Source organism: Eleutherodactylus coqui, chromosome 12, assembly GCF_035609145.1.
Source record: "Eleutherodactylus coqui strain aEleCoq1 chromosome 12, aEleCoq1.hap1, whole genome shotgun sequence".
Classification (NCBI taxonomy): domain Eukaryota; kingdom Metazoa; phylum Chordata; class Amphibia; order Anura; family Eleutherodactylidae; genus Eleutherodactylus; species Eleutherodactylus coqui.
This window is the reverse complement of record NC_089848.1, coordinates 102,422,962-102,447,773: the sequence shown is the minus strand read 5'-3', so window position 1 is coordinate 102,447,773 and position 24,812 is coordinate 102,422,962. Positions and strand designations below refer to the sequence as shown.

The following is a 24,812-nucleotide window of genomic DNA, read 5'->3' as shown; positions in this document are numbered from 1 at the left end:
ATATTTACTTGTATTCATATGTTCCAAGTAGTTTCACCTCTACGGACAGCTTTGGACCTCACTCGCATGATTATAAAGCTTTCCCACGTCAATAAATCCTCATCAGGAATAGAGATGAGCAAGCACACTCGCTAAGGACAATTACTCGAGCAAACATTGTCCTTAGCGAGTGCCTGCCCACTCGGAAGAAAAGATTCGGGTGCCGGCGGGGGGCGGGAAGCGGCGGGGGAGAGCAGGGGGGAACAGAGGGAAGATCTCTCTCTCCCTCTCTCCCCCCGCTTCTCCTGCCCACTCCCGCAACTCACCGCTCACCCGCGCCGGCGCCCGAATCTTTTCTTCCGAGCGGGCAGGTACTCGCTAAAGACAATGCTCGATCGAGTAATTGTCCTTAGCGAGTATGCTCGCTCATCTCTAATCAGGAATCCATGTGATTAACGTGGATTTTCATATGGTTTTGTATTTGATGATGGCGGGGGTCCACTGATTAACCCCATTCGGATTTTCCAACGTGCTTTTGCATAAAGGATGGACATGTCAATTCTTTTTCCTCTGCAATGAGGATTTCAAAGGATCTATATTTGCTAGAGCCTGCACACGGAGACGCTGCTGACCCATTACAGTCAATGAGGCTATACAGACCTGCGGACAGAAAAAAATAAATAAAAATCACACAATGTCCTATTCTGGCCCAACTCCTCGGATGATAGTCATCTATTCAGTGGGTACACACATAAAAATGAAGCACGCATGGAGGACATTCATGTGTGCTCTGTTTTTCACAGATCATTGGTAAGCAATTCTAGAAAAAATATTGGGCCAGCTACTTTTGTTTGGTATTTTCAAAAAATTGGGCCAGCTACTTTTGCTCGTTTTTTTCAGAAGCTAGTTTTCAGAATGATAATAGGTTTAGGCTCGTTTATACTTCTAGTTGGGCTCAGATCTAGTATTGTTGGAGGCTGATGTTGTAGGCAAACTTGTACGGCTACAGTTAAATAAGGCGATGGGTCCAGATGGCGTTCACCCCAGACTTCAAACTGTGATTGCCATATCTTTAACAGATTTGTTCAACCAGTCCCTGCTAACAGGCGATGTTCCTGATGACTAGAGAATGGCCAATGTTATACCCATCCGTAAGAAAAGATAGTAGAAAAGAAATCGGCAACTACAGGCCAGTTATTTTGACATCAGTAATACTTGAACTAGGTACAATTGTATTTTGTCTCCATCACAAGTATGGGTGTAAACCTACTGATGGGCTGTACCCAGCCACTGTACGCCCAGAAGCTATTGATTGGCTGCAGCAAGGACCTAGCAGCGTGGGGATTTACTTATGGCTGGGATGGAGGGTTAGGGTTAGTTTCAGTGTTAGGCTTACATTAATAAATGTAAATGTTTCCATGTGAGAGTGGGGCTGCATTAACATGGAATCATTCCCTAAGCCTCAATCCCAGCAAAAACTCATTCCCGACACTGCTAAGAGCTTGCCGCCCATCCAACATCATCTCCCCTCCAGCCTCTTCCCCCCAGTTATGGAAAGAGTGTCCGCCACTAACATTTTTTATCATTCTCCACCACCTGCCCCCCCCATAAGTGGACAGGACTGAGCCTTAGAGGGCGTGACTTTGCACTGATGGATCTCCTATTGAGACTTGGGCTGCCTGTCCACGGGCGGTGCGGTATACCACCGCCCGGGAGCAGGAGCCGGCAGATGGATCTCCGCTGCCGCCCGCAAGCGGAGAATCGCAATGACTCTCCGCTCGGGACAGGGGAAAAGCACTCTCCATAGCATTCCGTGGGGAACACAATTCAAACCCACCCGTGGACAGGCACCATTAGTCTGCGGTTTCTATACACAGTGATATGTAGAATCTGTAGAGGACGAACAGAGGTGTCCACAGCCTTTTACTACTTGCATGTCGTGCCTGAAAGGTGCCTGGTTGTCTGCGCTGCAAATGTAGAGCGCCAAACTTCCACGTTGGCGCTACTACATCTCTATATCTGCAGTGAAGAACAACAGACTGTTTCTTTGGTGAACAAGGCGAAGATTTGTCTTCACAACTTTTTCTCTTTCCATTACTCGTCTCCAGCGTTACGAGATGTGAAGTTAATTTTCCTGCATGGAGCTTAAGCTAACGTTAGATTTTAATTACTTTGTTGATATAACAGGGAGGCCTGAACTGTCATAAATTATTCATTTTGGAGACGGAATTTGCAAATGTTTTTTCATGTGTTTAAAGCAAGTTAGAATAATCCGTGGAAATGACAGCAGCCTTCGCTCGCCATATGGTTTCCGATCAGAAAGCTTTCTTGGAATTTTATGTAAGACAAGTGGTGTGACCTTTATAATGAGAGCGGCACGTCTGTTCTGGAGCTCCGTATTCAGGATTATTAATCCAGCGGATATACATATTTTATGTAGGCGTGGAATCCTGTAATGTCTGTAAATGATGGAGATAGAATTTATGAGCAAAAAGTCATCTTACGGGGAGTCTTCTCTTCGTATCTTGAAGACCAAAGATCTTTAAAATATTTTTTTAACTCCTTCCCGCTATAGGACGTACAGCTACATTCTGCGGGGTCGGGGTATGTATGAAGAGAGATCGCGGGGTGACCTCTCTTCATACAGCGCGGGCATCAGTTCTTTATTACAGCTGAAACCCATGGGCAATAGCTGCAATCAGTCAATTCTGACAGCGGAATTTAAATCCCCCGGCTGATGTTAAGGGGTGCCGTAAGCCCCCCCCCCCCACAATGAAATTGCAGGGAGCTGTATGGGTGTCATTGCAGCGGGGCGCCTTCTGAAAGGCCCCAGGGCTGTCTTAGCAGACTGCCTTTCAAGCCATCCCTGTGGGGTGGCTTGATAGACTGCCTGTCAGATCAGAGTATGATGTAATGCTGTGCATTACATCATACTGCAGGAGCGATCAAAGCATCGCTAGTTGTGGTCCCCTAGGAGGACTAAAAAAGAAAGTGAAAGTAAGATCTATAAAGTTTTACTAAAAAACTAAATAAAAGTTTAAATCACGTCCCTTTTGCCATATCTTTAATAAAATAATCTAAATCATAAAAGAAAAATACGTATTTGCTATTGCCGTGTCCGTAAAAGTACAATCTATCAAAGTAATGGATTATTTACCCCACACGGTGAATGTTGTCCGGGCAAAAAAAATAAAGAACGCCAGAAATGCACTTTTTTGCTTACCCTGTCTCCTAGAAAAAAATTGCAATAAAAAGCGATCAAAAAGACATATGTATTTTAAAATGGTACTAATGTAAACTACAGGAGGTCTCGCAAAAAGTGAGCCCTCCTACAACTATGTTGATGGAAAAGTAAAAAAGTTATTGCACGCAGAAAATAATTTTTAAAAATTAAATGTCTTTTTAAAAAAAATAAAAGTAGTACAGCAAAAAAAACTATACAAGTTTGGTATGCTAGTAATCTCACTGACCCATAGAATAAAGTTATCAGGTCATTTTTGTTGCAGTTTGTGCGCCGTAGAAACAAGATGCACCGAAAGATATTGAAATGTCGTTTTTTTTTTCATTTTACTCCACTTAGTTTTTTTTACGTTTCTCAGTACATTATTTGGTACATTAAACAGCACCATTGAAAAATACAACTCGTCCCGCAAAAAGCAAGCCCTCATACAGCGACATCGATGGATAAATAAAGGAGGTACGATTTTTTAAAAGGGGGGGGGGGGGGAAACAAAAATTGAAAAAAAAAATAGGGCCGCGTTATGAAGGGGTTAATAATGAAAACTATACTATGTCATCTATTATAGTAAACATTTGTAAAGTGCAACTCAGAACTGTGCAACTCAACAAGCCACACCCCTGCTTACCAGTGACTATAACGTTTACTATTCTTCCATTTTTAGGTTACAATGGTATATTAGTAGTCAAAAGACTATATAAAAGGCACCACTGAATGGCTACTTTAATAGAGACCCACAGCCAATAGTGTGTTGGACCTCCTTTGACCTTCAGAACTGCAGTAATTCATTGCAGCATAGATTTTACCAGGTGCTGCAACTGTTCTGTTGGAATATTGGCCCCTGTGGACAGGAAGCTTCTTGTAGTTGCCGCACATTAGATGGAGGTGCTGATATGTTCTGACCGGCTGACAGGAAGGGGTCATCAATTCATGCTGTTTGTGCCAAATTCTGACCCCCCCATCACAAATGATTACAGATTCCTGCTGCAACATAAATCTGTAATCATCTGACCCAGTGATGTTTTCCACCACTCAGTGATCCAAATTTTGTGCTCTTTTGTCACCCGGAGTCTCACTTTTCTGTTTCTCTTAGATGCAATGGTGCTGGAACTGGTCATCTGTTTTAATAGCCCATCCATGCTAAAGAACGATGAGCTGTACTTTCGAACAAGTTGGCTGGAGGATCAGCATTGTATTGGGTTGCTCTTGGCTGTGCAGAGTCTGATGGTCATAACGATTCCTGACAACCTCCTCTGACCCTTTTCAGCAGCTAATGTTTTGGGTTCAACTTGTATTAAAGGGGTTCTCTGTGTCACGACCGTGCGGCACAAGAGCACATGCTCAGCACGGGCACAGGGTGACACTCACACTGAATGCGATAATTATACACCATGCAATGCAGAACAGTGAGCACCATTCCAGGAAGATGGAAAACCTGTCCCTTACCTAACAGGGAGGTGAGGAGTCTCTGCCTGCAAGCAGAGTAATTGTCCTTATAAGGACAGCCCTGCTGTCTTCCTCTGGGCCCTGGCTATCCCTATAGGAACCCCTGGAGAGGTGCACTGACACCCCAAAGCAAAACAATAAAGGTAACCAAAAACAACAGAAAGGACACAGCAGCATTTATCTAAATAAGGAAGTAATTCACCCAGGCCTGAGGATCTCACCAAACTCCAACCTCTCCTCTAGAGAACTGAATAAGCAGCAAGGAGTAAAGGGAGGGGTATGACTATAAAGCTCTCCACACCTGCTGATTGGAAGAGCAAGTAGAGAACCACACCCCCAACCTTCTCCCAGGAACGACTAATAGTCAGCATGCACCCATTCAGCATAGAGAGACAGCAACCAGCAATCTCTGCACAATGTGCATTAACCCTTGTCCTGCATAACAGGGCGACAGGTCTGACACTGCGTCACGGTCACCATGCTACGACGCTGTCACGACTGACAAGCCACGACATTCTGGCTTTTAAAAATTGATGACTTTTCCTAAGAATAGGCTATCAATATCTGATAGTTGGAGTCTGCCACCTGGGACCTCTGCCAATCATCTCATTTATGGAGCTATGACGCTCATGCAAGCACTGCGGCCTCTTTAATCTCTACATTGAAGACATTACTCTTACTTTTTTTATAATACTTTCTGATGTCACAGTGGCAAATAATGGTGCAAGCCTCTCTCCCACCCAGCTACACTAAAGTGAAAGGTTGAGGGACTTGGTGTTACAGGCTGGCCTCTACTCCTTGGTATGGTGTCCTGGTGTAATGCAGCGTGTCTCCCCCAGAGAAGAGAGTCCAGGAAGGCTGGAAGAGTTAACAGAAAAACTCACTTGTTTATTGTGCATCCAGGCAATGAAAGAGTTAATATTCAAAGGTCCATACAGTCAATCCCTCGATATTCAAGTTGAAGGTGGTGGCTGGAAGTACTGCTGCCTAAATTCCCGTCCTGCAATCTGCACTTGGCACCTTTTCTAATTCCTCAGATCTAAGAAAATTAGCTATAAAATGGTCCGCTAACCAGCTATCTGCACCATGCACACTTCACCTAGTCTTCCTCTCCTCTGGCCTTTCGAGAACTTTGCAAGGATTTTCAGAACTTTTACCCGTCCCCTCAATTCAATACTGATTGGATGAGAGGCTGGAGAGTAAAGAAATGCTGAATCCCTGGGGCTGCTCTATCTCCTTCTAACTGAACTCTATAGACTTTCAACCAGCAGCTGCAGGTAGAGGCACTTATATAGTAGACAGCATAAGCAAAGTACATTACTAGAACACACATAACGCCTACCCTATGTTCCCAGAACTAAACCAACACCACACCTCTCAACCATACTGCAGGACAGTCCTGGATTTGGGATGCTGTCCCACAGTCCTGGGCAGCAGGAGGCAGGTCTCCCCCCAGTGGTAGATTATAATAGGGGCGGTAGGGACAGCCATCTAAACTGCCACAATGCAGTCTGCACTACTGCTTCCCCATGTGTTTCTGGGTAGACGGATGACGTGACAAAGACATTGTCACATGATCAATGAGGAAGGATCTGTCTACCGAAAAGCCTGCTAGGGACAATCGGCACAGACTGCAGAGGCCGGGAGCGGAAGAAGCGATGTAGTATAGCTGTTTTTTTTATTTTTTCAGCTACAAAAGGGCATCTTTTTAATTAAATGGGCCAATTGGGCATTATTAATAAATGGGGCATGAGGAGCCATTATTAATAAATGGGTCATTAGTGGCATTATTATTAAATAGGGCCATGGGGGGCATTATTACTAAATGGGGCATGAGGAGCCATTATTACTAAATGGGGCATGAGGAGCTATTATTAATAAATGGGTCATTAGTGGCATTATTATTAAATGGGGCCATTGGGGGCATTACTACTAAATGGGGCATGGGGAGCCATTATTAATAAATGGGGCATGAGGGGCCATTATTACTAAATGGGGCATGAGGAGCCATTATTACTAAATGGGGCATGAGGTGCCATTATTACTAAATGGGGCATGAGGAGCCATTATTAATAAATGGGGCATGAGGGGCCATTATTACTAAATGGGGCATGAGGAGCCATTATTACTAAGCAGGGTATGAGGGGCATTATTATTAAATGGGGCCATGGGGAGCCATTATTACTAAATGGGGCATGAGAAGCCATTATTACTAAATGGGGCATGAGTAGCCATTATTAATAAATGGGGCATGAGGGGCCATTATTACTAAATGGGGCATGAGGAGCCATTATTACTAAATGGGGCATGAGGAGCCATTATTACTAAATGGGGCATGAGGAGCTATTATTACTAAGCAGGGTATGAGGGGCATTATTATTAAATGGGGCCATGGGGAGCCATTATTACTAAATGGGGCATGAGAAGCCATTATTACTAAATGGGGCATGAGTGGGATTATTACTAAATGGAACTTGAGAAGCCATTATTACTAAATGGGGCATGAGTGGCATTTTTAATAAAGTGGCCAAGTGGGGCATTATTATTAACTGTGGGGGGGTACTGTTATTAAATGCAGCATTATTTTGAAAAAGTCATGATGGCCATAATTATTAAACCTGGGCCTTGAGGGTCGATGGGAATTATTAAACGGAGCATCATTACTAAACGGGCAGATGAGGAGCATTATTATTATTACTGAGGGGTCACTGAAGGGCAGTATTATGTGATACAGAGTGTGTGGCTTTGTGTAAAATTTGCCAATGCGCTAAAATGTCTCTACAGCCGTCTCTCTTTTTGTTGAGAGCTATGCCGTTCTGGGCCCCTACATATGTACCGCAGCCTGTCCCACTGAATGCTCTGGGTATGCCACCACCAAAGAAATGCTAGTGAAGAAAACGCAGGCATCATCAATAAGCCGATGCATTTTTTTTAGAAGTTATTTATTTTTTTACCCCAAAACACCCTGAAAAAAGACAATGTTTGAAAGAAGCCTTATAAGGCCAGTCACTGAAATGAAGCGAGAGGGCATCTAGAATAATCAGACACGGAGGGTACATGATTTAGCAATAACGCTGATTAGCACCAGGTAGGTCTATTTATAAAGCTGATGAGTCTTCTCAGCACATTAGAAATCCATTACACTCCCACCTTTAGTGAATTTCCATATGCATAAGCCTCATTATTGTAATTAGGGCCGTGGTGGCGGCGCCGCCGTGTGCTCCTCTTTTGCATGATCAAATCAGAATGTAGAGGGATTTCCTGCAGATATAATAGCATGTTAAGCATGGCATCGGGCAGTGCCAGCCATTCACCATGGCGGTCCTGGGCCAGTCTTACCATGTGGTTTGGGATATTTTACACTCAAACTATACACTTTGGAATGTATGGGAGCAATGATCACGCCGCCATCGCTTCCTGCTTGAGTGGGCTTTGAGGTGGAGGGGAACGCATCAGCAGGACTGGGGGTGTAATGACAATTTTAGTTTTTTATACCAATCCCAACACTGAGGCAAGTTTTTTAAGAGGGGGTTTCTGCAAAATGACATATATTTATCTCATATGGATGGGGCGGGCTCAGCAAACGCCATCCGCAGCAGCTGTCACAGTAATCCGGCTGTCACAGTAAACCTCTATATGCCGCGTATGTATGAGCGTAACAGAGGAGGGCGCTCTCTCTGTGACGTCTTTGGCCCTCCGGCATGAAATCGCGGGGGAGCCAATGATTTGCCATGGCAATCAGATACTATTGGTGGCATCTGGGCCAGTCATGTCTTGTCATAGGCAGGAATAGGAAACTTGATATCACGGGTTTAAGTCCCCTATGGGACCTAAAAAACACCCGCTTGGAAATAGTTTAACTCCTTTTTTGTGCACTTTTTTCCCCTTTAAAATAACCACATGGTATCGTTGCATCTGTAATGACCGATACAATAAATAGAATTTTTATCCTGCATAGTAAAAACTACAAAAAAAAAAAGCAAAAGATGTTTTTTCTTTTGTTCATTTCAAAGTTTATTTCCATGATCCGAGGTGATGGGACTTCTCTTTTGTTTGTAGTATAGACCTCACTATTGTATAATAGCACAGCTTCTGCTGTAATCCTATCAGTGAGGGCTCAGTCAGACAAGGGGAGATCCGCGCGTATTCCTGTGCAGAAAAAAAACGCACTGCAGGAGTGAACGAATATCCGCACCTGCCAAAAAAGGAACATATGGGTGGCAATGGACGTGATCAAGCGGATTTTCGGCCGCACTTGGTGCAAATGTTTTTCTGCGCGGAAATAGATCGCCGCTTGTGTGACCGAGCCCTGAAGGTGCATTCAGACAAGCGTATGCGTACATATGTGCGTACAAAACCATGAGTCTAACCATTGGTTCCCTATGGTGTGTTCACATGTCCGTGTTTTAGAGGCGAACACACGCACCTGTAAAAGATAAGACATAGGTGCGCCATAGGTCCATGGTGCGTGTAAATCTACCCCGCAGGGAGTCCCCTTGTCATTGAACACTGTGACAGCACAAGGGAACTCCCTGTGGGGAGTGAAGAATTCCCTGCTACAGCTGTGGCAGAGGATCGCAATGTTCTCCTATTGCTTTCAATGGGACCAGCGCTTCTACAGCCCCATTGAAAGCAATGGGCTGCTGGCAAGCCCTGCAGGGATTTTTGGGGAAGGGCTTTAAATATAAGCCCTTCCATGAAAATCATCCCTAAAATGTGTTAAAAATAAAAAAAATATATATACTCAACTCAACGCAGCTGCCGGGGCTCAGGTGTGTCCAGCCACGTCTTCTCCCTGTACTGCTATAAATATATATATTTCCTACCTGCCTATATACCCGATTGGCTGAGCGCTCAGCCAATCACAGTCAGCACTCAGCCATTCATTGAATTCAGTAAAGGACAATTCGAAGTCAAACATAGCCTCAGGACTGGGTGGGTGTGATGGTGGGAGTTATAGTAGCACAACATACTGAGAATATGAATATAGTTTGATGGAAGATATGAGCTGCTATATAATCTCTGCACTTTGTCTGCTTGTGGTTTAATATCTCTAATTACAAATTCATTGCTAATAAACATTTTTGTCTTTCTTTAGGCTGCTTGTTTGAAGACGATCTTTGCAAACAATATGAGATGTGCTTAAATGGTGAGTCCATTTTTAAGGTCTATTACTTTTCACCAGAGATGTTGGCATCTATTTTCTTTGAATCAAAACTACTCAGAAAGTAATAAATATATAGAAATATAATACAGTGATCTGGTCAAGTCACAGTGGCCTCAACGTGCAATATTCCCAGCATGGCAATGACCTTTCCATGGCCAGACCTAACAGACAGTGTCACAGACAGCCCAAATCTGCAGTGCGTATATTTTGTTGGAAGAGTCAGCCAATCAGCATGGGCACCACTTCTCTGGTAGATCCCTGTATTACTGAAGTGCCTGCACTGATTGGCTGTGTAGTAGCACCCCTCTACCCTCCACCGGTACCTGGAGGAGCTGATCTTATGAGCACCAGGTGCGGACGGCCCCATTGTTATTTTCTGGTACACCGTGGGCTATACAGACCCCGGAGAAGCTGCTGTCCTCACCATAGAAAGTGATTTACAGCCTCCAGCAGCTCCCTGACTGTTATATGGAAGAACGTACTGTATCTGTATTAGTTATTTGCTTTGTTTTCTTTAATCTTCACTTTGCAATAGTTTTAGTTGACATTTTGGGGGCTTTAAAATCAATTACCGGTTTTTCAATAGACTTATGGTTTCAGCACACAATATGTTCAACATATAATGGTTGCCCCAGTTAATATTGGATGTTCAGGGACTGTGGTATTAGACATCATTGTTCTGGACTTCATTCCAGCTTTCTTCAGCTACAGTTTTTGAAGGGGTTTTCTGGGCATAAAATAGAAATTCTGAAAATTCAGAAATCTAGGATGCCCAGCTAAGTAGGGGTAACCTGTTCCTTTTATTGGCCGCTCTGGACCCTCTACTTCATCCTGTGTAACCGCGGAACTGCTTCCATGTTTACGGGCAACACTTCTGCAGTAAACAGCGCAACAAACTGTTACCTACAACGTCCAGCATGCACAGAGCTTGTCTGCTGCACAGCACTGTAGCTCCGCCCACAGCTAACAGGTCCTGCAACTTACTGGCACCAACCTCCCTCTCACTCAGGGAGCCAGAGAAAGCTGCTGTAAATGACAGACAGGAACTTCCATCACTCTGAACTGCACATGAGCAATACAGCACAGTGATTCCACGCCTGTCCTCCCATCATGCACTGCTCATAGGATGTTGGAGGCTATGGACAGGGGAGGATATAGCAAATCGGACAAGATGTCAAAGAAAGTGGAGGTATTTTTTAGACAGAGGATCATGTGACATAGATAGAAAATGAAGAAAGTAGCTAGACCAGGTACAGTAAACATATTACAAAATTACTTATTGTGAATAATTTGGAATACCTTCTGATTTTAAAGAGGTACAAGTAGGAAACTTTGTAGAACACCCAGGGGGGGAAGATGATTTGGCACTATGATGGTGTCAGCCATCTTGGATTCATCCCGAGAAACTTCAATGGAAAGGAGGTCATGGGATACATGATTCAAAGGTAGAATGTCATTGACAGGTGCAATCATTTTCTCAATACCTGCAACCTTTTTACATGTTATGGATGATGATTTGTTGAGTATCAATAAAGTTATTTTGAATTATATTGTATGAAAAACACTAATTACATAGCTTTTCAAGCACCAGAAGATGCTGTTAACAATCCAGGACAGAACTGAGATCATCCTGATGGTTGGTAAGAGACATTCACATGAGGTGGCCGAGGCTTTCAGTGAAGAACACCCAGGAAGACGCCCAGTGAGTGCATGAAGTATCAGGAAACTGATTTAGAAGTCCAAAAAAACTGGTAGTGTCCAAGGCAAACTGAAAACTGCTCGACCAAGAACTGGTCAAGAAAACCAAGAACTGGTCGAGAACTAGTGAGAGTCAACCAACTGTCATAAGGATGCTTTATCTTGTCATCTTCACATAACTTCCGTGGCAGCTGCAGTTTGTATGGGTGCCGCTTGTGTGTCTTGAGGATCCTTATGACGGTTAGTTGACGCACACGAGGCTCCAAGGCCAGTGTACTGGTGATTTTTCATGGACTCTTCATGAAAACAGCTAGCATAGTTGTTAACAGCTGGGGATCGGAAACACTGCTCAGACCACTAGTTATTGGTTTGCCTTGGACGCTACCAGGTTCCCTAGACTTCTGAATCAGCTTCCTGACACTTCATGCACTCACTAGGGATCTTCCTGGGTGTTCTTGCCCGAAAGCCTCGTCTGCCTCATATGAATTTCTGTTACTGACCATCAAGATGATCTCAGTTCTGTCCTGGATTGTTAGTGGCATCTTCTGGTACCTGAAAAGACATGACATCATTTATAACTTGAAAATGATTGCAGGTATTGAAAATAATGGCTGCACCTATCAATTTGTGATTAAATTCTACCTTTACATCAATGTATCCCATCTCCTCTTTCTATTGATGTTTCTTGTTCTGAATCCAAGATGACTGCCAGCAAGATGGCCAGCGGACACAATCATAGTGCTAAAAAGGTTTTCCCCACCCATCTCAGAGTTCTACAAAGTTTTCTACTTGTATTTTTTTTATATTCTGAAGATATTCCAGGTGGCCCTGACTTTTGAATCACCTTGTAGTATGATAGCAAATACCGAAAAACATCCTGAAGCTGGCCATACGCATTAGATTTCAATCGTCTGAATCCACTGATTTTGGAGGATTGATGCAAATGTCTAATGTGTATAGCACGTGACGGCTGGTGCGTATTTCGGAAATAGAAGAACGTTTGCATTTGACAGACTACCTAAATGTATTTCTGTAAATGTTTCATCTAAAATCTCTTTAGATCTAAGTCTTTACTTTATGCACAAGAGGAAAGTAGCATGAATGCAACGTGAATTAATATCTCCATTGTTATAATTACTCTAGTAATACATTGCCATCTGTAATCCATTATGTTTACTTGGCAAGCTCTATAGTAAATCTTACAATCTTGTTCCTGTATAACACAGAGGGATTCAAAGGTCAGGGCCAACCAGAATATCGTAACAAAAGGATATATACGTAGGAAAGATTGTAGAGCACTTAGATGAGAAGGAGAAAACTTTTTGGCACTACAGTGATGCCTATTGGCCATCTTAGATTCAGGCCCGGAAACTTAAATGGAAAGGGGATCATTCACAATTTTTGGCACAGTAAAGGTACATTTAGACAAGCATGGTTTACATGCTACTACAGCAACATGTAAACCACGCTTCCATAGCAACCAACACATTGCTATGGAAGCACTCACACAGACCTTTATTACCAGCGCAGAATCAGCGCTGGTAAAAAAAGATAGGACAGCGAGTACCGACTTGCCTGTCAACTCTGTACTGAGGCGCTGTCCATGGTGCTGACCACAGGCTCCTACGGGAGCTGCGGCAGCACTTTGCTCGCAGCACGGACATGTGAACGGGCTGTGCCTTGGAGCACGGAACAGCTTGTTCATCACAGAATTCCTGCATGTCAGCAGCGTGGTTTACATGTTGCTGTAGCAGCGTGTAAACCACGCTCGTCTGAATGCACCCTTAACCTCAATGTTTTTGCACACAGAATTTTTTTGTGATTAGGTCCCTAGTAGGAACGAGCCCTAAGAGTTTTACAAAGTTTTCTACTTAGATTTCTTTTCATTTAGAAGGTATGCTGGGTGGCCCTGACTTTTGAATCACCCTGTATATTTTCTTGAAAGAGATGAGAATAAATTTTAATTTCTCGAAAATAAGCGTGCGCCGATCATATATACGAATTAAATGTAGAACGACGTGATGCTGTTTCCTATGTTTACCATATTAAATCCTCTCCATTCTGTTCATAAGTAATGGAAACGGATCCTCTTTCATTAGGAAACCACTAGGACAAATGTAGCAGCCTTAATACTGGAGGAGTAAGATTTGTTTCACTCAGAACCTAATTTATATTCTGTATGTTTCATTTGTCAAAGTAATACATGTGTCAGCGAGTCCTAAAATGGAATATTGGAAGTTATGAGATTTATATGGATGTTCTCGCATGATAAGAAGCACTTGATTTATCCTGGAAGCTCGAATATCAAAGACGTCTACAGTAATTGTAGAAAAAAGACTAAGAATGTCTTCAAATGGGTCCATAAACCCCTATAGGCCTGACAGATGCCAAAGATTGTCCTTTTGGCATCCCTCGGATCGGTATATCTTTTTTCCCACTGTGTAGGCTGCAGTGATTTACTATACACTCAGGCACTTAAATACCCTACACTGTGAGGTATATATATCCTTAACAATGGTAGCCAGTGGCCTGCATACAGATGTAGCATACGGTAACTTGACATCTAATGCATTATGCCAACTCAACTACAATGTACTACAATGCTGTAAGTCCAGTTATCATGATCCGCTAGTCATATTAGTGATTGCTATATCTGTATATGATTGTATTTCCTGACATGTACACTGCCTGCACACTTTATTAGAGACCCCCGCCCCATCTAGGAACGTTGGATCTCCTTCTACCTTTGGAACCTCAGCAATTCGTTGTGACCTAGATTCCACTAGGTGTTGAAATCGCTCTGCAGGAATATCGGCCCCTGCGGACAGGAAGCTTCCTGTAGTTTTTGCTAATTAGCTGGAGGGGCTGACATGTTCTGGTCAGCTGACAGGAAGGGGTCATCGATTCATGCTGCTTGTACCAAAATCTGACTTCCCATCAGCACATAAATCTGGATTCATCTGATCAGGAGATGTTTTTCCGCTGCTCACAGATACAATTTTTGTGCTCTTTTTGGCCTCCTTTTTGTGTGGTGTGATGCAACCTTGACAGTAGGAAATTCTACTGTCAAAGCTGTAATCTAAGCCCTAGCTGCAGGAAAAAAATAAAAAAAGACATACATCACCTTAGAAGTGCTCTCCGTCACCGCCGCAGCTTCTCCTCAGGTCCCGACACTGCTTCTCTTCTTCATCTTTTGGCTGGGGATTGAAAAATCCCCAGCTGCTGGAAGCGCTTTCTGTGATAGGCTGACGCTTAGCCGATCACAGCAAGTTCTCGATGAATCGCAGTGATAGAACCAATTGGCTGATTGGCTAAGCGTCAGCCTATCACAGCCTGCGCTTCCAGCAGCCAGTGATTTTTCAATCCCCGGCCAGAAGATAAAGAAGGTGATTAGTGCCGGTGCCAGACAGTGCAGGAGAGGTGATGTATACTTTTTTTTTTCTTCAGTTACAGCCCATTTTTGGAGTAGGACTTTTATTTCAGCCCCCCCCCCCCCGAAAATCCTCGCATGTGATGCTACAAAGTCGCTTGACTTTGTAGCATCACATGCAACTTTGTAGCACTCCAGAATCACGGTATTGGCAGGAGAAGATGCAACGATATCGCACGGTGCAGCAATGCGATATCACTGAGACTTTCTCACGGCGATGCCGTGTCGCCCATGTGAAGGAAGCCTTTGCCCGCTGTCTCATCTTTCTGTTTCACTTAGACACAATGTCGCTGAAACTGGTCGTTTGCTCTTATAGCCCATCTGTGATAAGGAACAACAAGTTGTGCGTTCAGACACATTAGTTGGAGCTCCGGCATTGTATTCTTTCTTGGTATACTCTTCTCACTATTACATGAGAAAACCCTATAGGATTAGCAGTGACATCCCGGCCCTGGCTAGTACCAATGACCAGGCCTCGTTGGAAGTCGCTGCAATCGCTGGATTCACACTGAAACTGATCCATAATAAACTTATCATTTAATTATAAGCTGAACTCTCTATTAACCCTTTCCAATCCAATTTGTATCCTGGTTTTCCTAGGGGGCTTATTCTTTTTCTGCCATTAACAATGACGCTATCAGGTGGCCGAAGCCAGTACTGCATGAGGTGACACATTAAACAGGCTCCGACAGCAGAGAGGCTGGCAATATACAGTAAGAGAACCCCGGCGGACGTCTTCCAACATCAGAGCTGTACAGCCTTAAATCATAATGTCTTCAGACATCAGATAGTGGATTGGAAAGGGTTAAAGTGGCCATTCAGCTTACGTCGAACAAATGCCATAAGTTCAATGGAGATAAGTCTAAAATGCATCATAATTTGGTATTCATTTGGAGAAAATTTAAATACAAGACAGTGGTTCTGGGAATAGGAAGGATGGTAGCATGATACAAAGACATTGAAGCTTTCCAGGATAGAATTGACTAAAGGCCCATTTAGACGGGACGAATGTCAGGTAAACGATGTCCGACACTCGTCACCGCACATACTCGCTCTCGGGCTGCTGCACAGGAGCTGGTATCGCTGCCTCACAGCGCGTTGGCTTGAGGAGATCTCTCTTCCCTAGCTCCCCCGCCCCTCTCCAGTGACTTAACATAGCTGTCGTTCAGTACTGAACGGCTGCTATTTACACTGAGCAATCATCATTCATCGTTTATTTGAGTGGCTCAAACCCCTGACCAATGGAACCTTGTTGCTCAGGCATAGGTTCACTTCTGCCCGGCAGCATCTGTGTCATATTCCCTCTACTTAAAATCGATCTCTAATGTCTTATTGAAATATTATTTATAATCCCATGTAACTTAAGGCATGCATTTCGTGCGGTGTTTCCATATTTTTGTCTACCTCTTGTAGATGATGTCTTATGCCAAAAAGTTTATACTGTAGATTATTGTTCTTTGAACCGACAATAGCTAGCCATTTTTGATCACTGATTGGCTGTATCCCAGTAATGGGATTTGACTAATGATCAGACAACTGTTCAATTTAATGGGGTTGTCCAAGAGGTGAAGAAACTAACTGCAGGAAATATTATAAGATAAAAATTTCAACATAAATAAATAAAAAAACATCTATATTGTCATGTTCTGTGATCAGTTTTGCTCACTTTATCGTACCTCTTTTTTTTTTCTTGCACAACCCCCTTTTCCCCTCAATGACCTCCTGTTACGTTCGCTGCTGGGACCTGTAGTACTAAGCTTCCTAGCAGCACAGCCCTCACAGGGTTAATTGATTGAGCTGGCTGGGTGTGGTACTTTCTGCTAGCCAATCTCCTGGGTCTGTGCTCATATATAAACCCAGCTCCTGGTCAGTCTATGTATGGTGTTCAGGGTGGGCAGTCATGAATCATTGTCTGTTGAAGTTTTCTGTGTATTCTGGTCCTGTCATGTGGCATGTGTATGTGTCCTGTTCTGGTGTGTGGCTCCTAGGATCAGCTAGGGCCCAGATCCGAAGACTGCTGGGCTGCCCTTATTGGGGCAATGCCCCCGCTTAGGTAGGGCCAGGTCAACCTCCCATGTAGCACAGGGTCAATTTGCTTGAAACCCGTGTGAATACCATGTGCAACCCGTGTGCGTACCCAGTCCCCTTTGGTCGCGATCGTGTGGGCCCCGTGCTTAGTTTGCCCAAACGATCGTAACACCTCCTTTAGATTCCGCTCCTGGCTCCTTGAATCTTTTAAGTGGACCATCTTTTCTGATCACTGTTAATAGGTGAAGTTCAGTAGATGAAGGAAACCTGTTGACATCCATTAACTGTGAGTGGAGGGACCTCCCACTTGACAGATATAAACTGCCAGGAGACTAATCTAATGGAGGTCAGTGCCGGGGAAAAGAGATTTGCACAAATTAAAGTAGTGCGATAGATTCAGCGGGGCCATGGCTACAAAGCTATGCAGGCCGTTACAGTGAACAGAGGATATGACAGGTACTCTTTAAATTCCTTTCCACTTCAGCACCGATGCTACAGTGGGCAGCTTGGTCTCAGTCTACTTTCCTGCCGTATATACATGTAATTGCTGCAGCTATCACGGGACTTGATGGTAATGTTAGCATGAGCAGTATGTGACCGCTGAGACCGGTGATTAGCTGCAACGGTCACATGCCCATACAGCACATCATCGACTCAGGAGTATGAAGACCAGTAGGGACCACCAAAGCATTGGTGGTTGGTTTCAGATGTCGGAAATTAGTAACAAGTAAGAAAGGTTCTCACGTATCTGGCTACATATTAACTTTTTGGAAGCAGCTACGATGCAAACTGCTAGATTTTCCAGTGGTAACGCCGGCAGAGACAGGTGTTATGTGATTACTGAGCAAACAAAGCTGACCGCTGAACCGATTAGTAGTCTAAAGGCTAAACCAACTTGGCATGGGACTTGTTTAGTTGCGTGAATCAACGCTGGTTGGTACGGGTTATATAGCAAAGTCTTAGTGCTGATATCTAAGTATGCAAATATAAAGTAGAGAGTTTACAATGGTGCTTGAAAGTTTGTGCACCCTTCAGAATTTTCCATATTTCTGCTTATATTTGGCCTAAAACTACATCGATTTTCACACCTGGCCAAAAAGTAGAAAAAGAGAACCTAATAAAATATCGAAAATTTTAGACTTGGTCATTTATTGAGGGAAATGATCCAATATCACATGTCTGTGAGTAGCAAAAGTATGTGAACCTTTGCTTTCAGTATCTTGTGTGACCCTCTTGTGCAGCAATAACCACATTTAGATGTTTCGAGTAATTCTTGATTGGTCTTCACATCAGCTTGGAGGAATTTTACTCATTCCTCCATACAAAACGGCTTCACCTCTGCTATGTTGGTGGGTTTCCTCCTATGAACGGCTCGCTTCAAGTCCTTCCTTAACATTTCTGTAGGATTGAGATCAAGACTTTGACTTGGCCATTCCAAAACTTAAATTTTATTTTTCTTTAATAGTTCCTTTGTAGAACGACTTGTAGGTCGTTGTCTTGCTGCATGACCCACATTCTCTTGAGATTCAGCTCACGGACAGAAGTCCTGACAATTTTATTTAGGACTTCTTGTTATAATTGAACCCTTTCCAATCCACTGTCTGATGTCTAAAGACATTCTGATTAAAGCCTGTACAGCTCTGATGTCGGAAGACGTCCGGCAGAGTATTCTCACTGTAGATTACTGGCCGCTCTGTTGTCGGGGGCCTCTCCAGCATATCCCATACCGCAGTAATGGCTCTAGCCAGCAGACCGCGCCATTGTATAATGGCAGAAAGAGAAAGCCCCCTAGGAAACTTGGATTGCAAACGGTTAAAAGTCATTGTTCCACATATGATAGCAAGCCGTCCTGGCCCAGATGCAGCATAACAGGTCAAAACAATGATACTACCATCACCATGTTTCACAAATGGTATGAAGTTTTTATGCTTTAATTTAGTATTTTATTTTCTCTAAATATAAAGTTTCTCACTTAAGCCAAAATGCTCTATTTCGCTCTCATCTGTCCAAAAATGTTGTTCTAATAGGCTTTTGGCTTGTCCCGGTGATCTTTAGCAAGCTGCAGAAGGGCAGCAATGTTCATTTTGGAGAACAACGGCTTTGTCCTTGCAATCCTGCTATGCACACCATTGTTGTTCAGTGTCCTCTTGATGGCAGACTCATGAACATCAATATTAGCTAATAAGAGAAAGGCCTTTAGTTGCTTAGAGGTCACCTTGGGTTTCTTTGTGACCTTGTGAACTATTTTACGCTTTGCTCTTGGCACGATTTTTGTTGGTCAACCACTCATGTGGAGGGTAATACCCTCTATTTACTCCATTTCTATAAAGCCACTGTAGTCCACACTCTTTAGAGATGGTGTTATAACCATTTCCAGCCTTGTGAGGTCCTCAGAAATCTCCCTTGTTTGTGCCATGATACAATTATACAAACCCGTATTGTGCAGATCAGACTTTCATAGATCCCTGTTTTTTTTAGATAAAACGGGTCGCCCGCTCACCACTGAATGTCATCCAATTGATTAAAAACACCTGACTGTAATTTCATCTTCAAATTATCTGATAATTCTAAAGGTTCACATACTTTTCCCACATGTGATATTGGATCATTTTCCTCAATAAATAGATGACCAAGTCTAATATTTTTGACTCATTCAATTGATTTGGTTCTCTTTATCTATTTTTTGGACTAGTGTGAAACCTGATATAGGTTTAGGTCAAATCTAAGCAGAAATATGGAAAACTCTGAAGGGTGCACGAACTTTCAAGCCCCACTGCATATACAATTCTAACTAGTCGCTCCAATTTATACCTCCAGTAATCCACTTTGAAACCTCTTAGGGCAGCTCCCAGTCTTCTAATTCAAGATCCTAATCTAGAATGCTGTTATTAGCTTCATTCACTTGTAGGCTGCATATTCCATTAACCCTTTGCAATCCAATTTTGGATTCAGGGTTTCCTAAGGGGCTTTCTCTTTCTGCCATTGTACTATGGCGCCATCTGCTGGCTAGAGCCAGTACTGCAGTATGGGACATGCTGGAGAGGCCCCCGACAACAGAGCCGCCAGTAATATACAGTAAGAAGACCCTTCCGACATTGGAGCTTTACAGCCTTCAATCAGGATGTCTGAAGACGTCAGACAGTGGGTTGGAAAGGGTTAATATTGACTTAATAGGAGGAGACATGAATTACTGCATACTTGTACTTCCTCCTTAATGAGGAAAAGATAGGTATGGTTAATATAACTTGACTATCTTATTAAAACAGGGATAGCCAAGCTGTCTTAGTGCCTTAGTGTCTCTAGAGGGGACTTGATCCATTTTGCGTAGAATCTGTGCTGATTCGGCATTAAATCCATGGAAAATCTGCCTACTGTGTGTCCCATTCATTTGAATGGAGATCTGTGCCATTTTCTGCATGGGCACAGATTTATCTGCATAATGAAAAAATAAAGGAATCTCACTTCTTGACACAGATCCCGCATCAGGAATTCAACTTGTGCATCTGCCCATTGCAAATGTATAAATCGGCATGCAATATCAGCGGCATACAGAAGGGTAAAACTGTGGCAGACATTTGTAACTTAGCTGCAGATTTCTGCCACGGACTTAGAGGCGGAATCTGCACAGAAAAAAATTACTTGGATTCCGCTGTGTTAACTTTTAGCAAGTTTGCCATCACCACATCCTCAGGCAGAGAGTTCCACAGTCTCACTGCTGTTACAGTAAAGAACCCCCTTCTATGTATAGAAACCTTCTTTCCTCTAGACGTAGAGAGCGACCCCTTGTTACAGTCCTGTGTATAAATAGATGATGGTAGAGATCTCTGTATTGTCCCCTGATATATTTATGCATAGTTATTAGAGCGCCCCCTCAGCCGTCTTTTTTTGTAAACTAAATAACCCCAATTTTGGTAACCTCTCTGGGTATTGTAGTCCGCCCATTCCACGTATTACTTTAGTTGCCCGCTTTTGAACTACCTCGGGCTCTGATACACGATAAGTCACATGTGTCAATTACACAGGCTCCCTAGATGAATGACTGGGCAGAAAGGTCATTGCCTCAAGTCCATATCTACACTGCTAACATAAATCCAGTCATTTAATCCCCAGAAATGTACAATTCCTTATGTCCCCTAATATTTAATTGGGAAAGCTGGCAAATCAGAGGTCCACAGTTCTAACAATAAGTATAATAATTCACGATTTTCCTGGCATAAGTCATTTTCTGGGTAAATCCAGGTAAATCTATGTGCCATGGGAATTTGGCCACTTCATATGTCCTGAGTAGAGATGAGTGAGTATACTCGCTATGGCACATTACTCGAGCGAGTAGTGCCTTAGCCGAGTATCTCCCGGCTCGTCTCTAAAGATTCGGGGCCGACACGGGTGACAGGTGAGTTGCGGCGGGGAGCGGGAGAGGGGGGGGGGGGGGAAGAGGGAGTGAGAGATCTCTCCCCTGTTCCTCCCCGATCTCCCCCGCCCCCCGCCGGCCCCCGAATCTTTAGGGACGAGCGGGGAGATACTTGGCTAAGGCACTACTCGCTCGAGTAATGTGCCTTAGCGAGTATACTCACTCATCTCTAGTCCTGAGCAATAGGAGCAGGGTGCACAGGGAACCCTGGAGCTCAATATCGGCTCCTGTTAGTAATATTTCTGTATCATGTTTGATATCTACGGACAGGGAAAAATGTGCTCTGTAAAATGATCATTATTATCTCTCCCTGGCAGCTTCTTATAGGAAAATATGACCTAAATGAGAAATATGTCTGTTATCCTGCAGGTAAATGACCTGCCCCTAAACTGTCCACAATATCCCATGTGTGGTCTGACCAGTGACTTGTAAAGAGGAAGAACAATGTTCTCGTCAAGTGCCCCTTTATCTTTTTTTGATGCACCCCACAATCCTGTTTGCTTTGGCAGCGTTAGGGATTTTTTCTCCCATTTTTGTAGTTATTTTTTGAATATGATTATTTAAACTAATTTTTTTTAAATTCGCTTATATTCAGAACTGTGGACGATTTTCTTGCCTTCCCAATTAAATAATAGGGGGCATAGGGATTGCACATTTCTGGTAGTTAACCGATTTAAGATAGTAGTGTAGCTATGGACTTGAGGTAATGACCTTTCTATCCAATCACTCATCTAGACGCATGCCATTTATTAAAGATGTGAGTTGACAATTCTAAATGCTTCATCTTTCCCAGTTCTGCCTCTGGCTCTGTCTGGCTCTGGATTTCTTGATTTTATATTATGGCTTTATTTATATAGGCCAATATAAGCAGTACATGTCCTAATAAATGCCATCCTCGGCTCAGAAGTTTAGGCTTGTTTTAAGGAAACTTTTTAACTACCCATAGCCCCCGATTCCGTCTGTGTGAAGATGATGATGTTTTACTCCTAATTATTAGAGATGAGCGAACACCAAAATGTTCGGGTGTTCGTTATTCGGAACGAACTTCCCGTGATGCTCGAGGGTTCGTTTCGAACAACGAACCCCATTGAAGTCAATGGGCGACCAGAACATTTTTGTATTTCGCCGATGCTCGCTAAGGTTGTCATGTGTGAAAATCTGGGCAATTCAAGAAAGTGATGGGAATGACACAGAAACGGATAGGGCAGGCGAGGGGCTACGTGTTGGGCTGCATCTCAAGTTCACAGGTCCCACTATTAAGCCACAATACCGGCAAGAGTGGGCCCCCCCCCTCCCAACAACTTTTACTTCTGAAAAGCCCTCATTAGCATGGCATACCTTTGCTAAGCACCACACTACCTCCAACAAAGCACAATCACTGCCTGCATGACACTCCACTGACACTTCTCCTGGGTTACATGCTGCCCAACCGCCCCCCCTCCCCCCCCACAGCGCACACCAAAGTGTCCCTGGGCAGCCTTCAGCTGCCCTCATGCCACACCACGCTCATGTCTATTTAGAATTGCGTCTGCCATGACGAGGGACCGCAGGCACACACTGCAGAGGTTGGCACGGCTAGGCAGCGACCCTCTTTAAAAGTGGCGGAGCGATAGCCCACAATGCTGTACAGAAGCAATGAGAAATAGAATCCTGTGCCACCGCCATCAGGAGCTGCACACGTGGGCATAGCAATGGGGAACCTATGTGCCACACACTATTCATTCTGTCAAGGTGTCTGCATGCCCCAGTCAGACCGGGCTTTTTAATTCATAGACACAGGCAGGTACAACTCCCTATTGTGAAGTCCCTGTCGACCCACAGCATGGGTGGCTCCCTGGAACCCACCGGCGGTACACAGAAATATCCCATTGCATTGCCCAACACAGCTGAGGTAGTAATGTCGTGCTTAATGCAGGTGGGCTTCGGCCCACACTGCATGCCCCAGTCTGACTGGGGTTCTTTATAAGTGTACAGATGTAGTAAAAACTCCGTGTGCACCTACAGCATGGGTGGGTGCCAGGAAGCCACCGGCGGTACATAGAAATATCCCATTGCATTGCCCAACACAGCTGAGGTAGTAATGTTGTGCTTAACCCTTTCCAATCCAATTTGTATATGGTTTTCCTAGGGGGCTTACTCTTTTTCTGCTGTTATACAACGGCGCTATATGCTGGCTAAAGCCAGTACTGCATGAGCTGACACGTAGGATAGGCTCCGACAGCAGAGAGGCTGGCAATATACAGTAAGAGAACCCCGACGGACGTCTACCAACAACGGAGCTGTACAGCCTTAAACCCTAATGTCTTCACAGGTCACACAGTGGACTGGAAAGGGTTAATGCAGGTGGGTTTCGGCCCACACTGCATGCCCCAGTCAGACTGGGGTTCTTTACAAGTGGACACATGTAGGTTAAACTCCCTGTGGACCCACTGCCTGGGTGGGTGGCAGGAAGCCACCGGCGGTACATAGAAATATCCCATTGCATTGCCCAACACAGCTGAGGTAGTAATGTCGTGCGTAATACAGGTGGGCTTCGGCCCACACTGCATGCCCCTGTCAGACGGGTTCTTTAGAAGTGTACAGATGTATTAAAAACTCAGTGTGCACCTACAGCATGGGTGGCTCCCTGGAACCCACCGGCGGTACACAAAAATATCCCATTGCATTGCCCAACACAGCTGAGGTAGTAATGTCGTGCTTAATGCAGGTGGGCTTCGGCCCACACTGCATGCCCCAGTCAGACTGGGGTTCTTTACAAGTGGACACATGTAGGTTAAACTCCCTGTGGACCCACTGCCTGGGTGGGTGCCAGGAAGCCACCGGCGGTACATAGAAATATCCCATTGCATTGCCCAACACAGCTGAGGTAGTAATGTCGTGCGTAATACAGGTGGGCTTCAGCCCACACTGCATGCCCCAGTCAGACGGGTTCTTTAGAAGTGTACAGATGTATTAAAAACTCAGTGTGCACCTACAGCATGGGTGGCTCCCTGGAACCCACCGGCGGTACACAAAAATATCCCATTGCATTGCCCAACACAGCTGAGGTAACGTCAGCTGTAATGCAGGTGGCCTAAAAATTAATTTGATTACACTGTAGGCGAGGGCCCACAAAAATTGCTGTATCAACAGTACTAATGTACATCCCAAAAATTGGCCATGGCCAGCCAAGAGGGCAGGTGAAACCCATTAATCGCTTTGGTTAATGTGGCTTAAGTGGTAACTAGGCCTGGAGGCAGCCCAGTGTAACGAAAAATTGGTTCAAGTTAAAGTTCCAACGCTTTTAAGCGCATTGAAACTTATAAAAATTGTTCTGAAAAATTATTTGAGTGAGCCTTGTGGCCCTAAGAAAAATTGCCCGTTCAGCGTGATTACGTGAGGTTTCAGGAGGAGGAGCAGGAGGAGGAGGAGGAGG

The 24,812-nt window shown here is 44.0% G+C and overlaps 1 protein-coding gene across 1 annotated transcript in view; it reads left to right on the top strand.

Annotated features, from left to right (window-relative positions):
• Positions 1 to 24,812, top strand: part of PTPRN2 (protein tyrosine phosphatase receptor type N2) — a 1,135,353-nt gene that overhangs the window by 134,221 nt on the left and 976,320 nt on the right. The window contains exon 2 of the mRNA XM_066584551.1: positions 9,762 to 9,812. Coding sequence (XP_066440648.1) covers positions 9,762 to 9,812 — 51 coding nt within the window. The remainder of the gene's footprint in view (positions 1 to 9,761; positions 9,813 to 24,812) is intronic.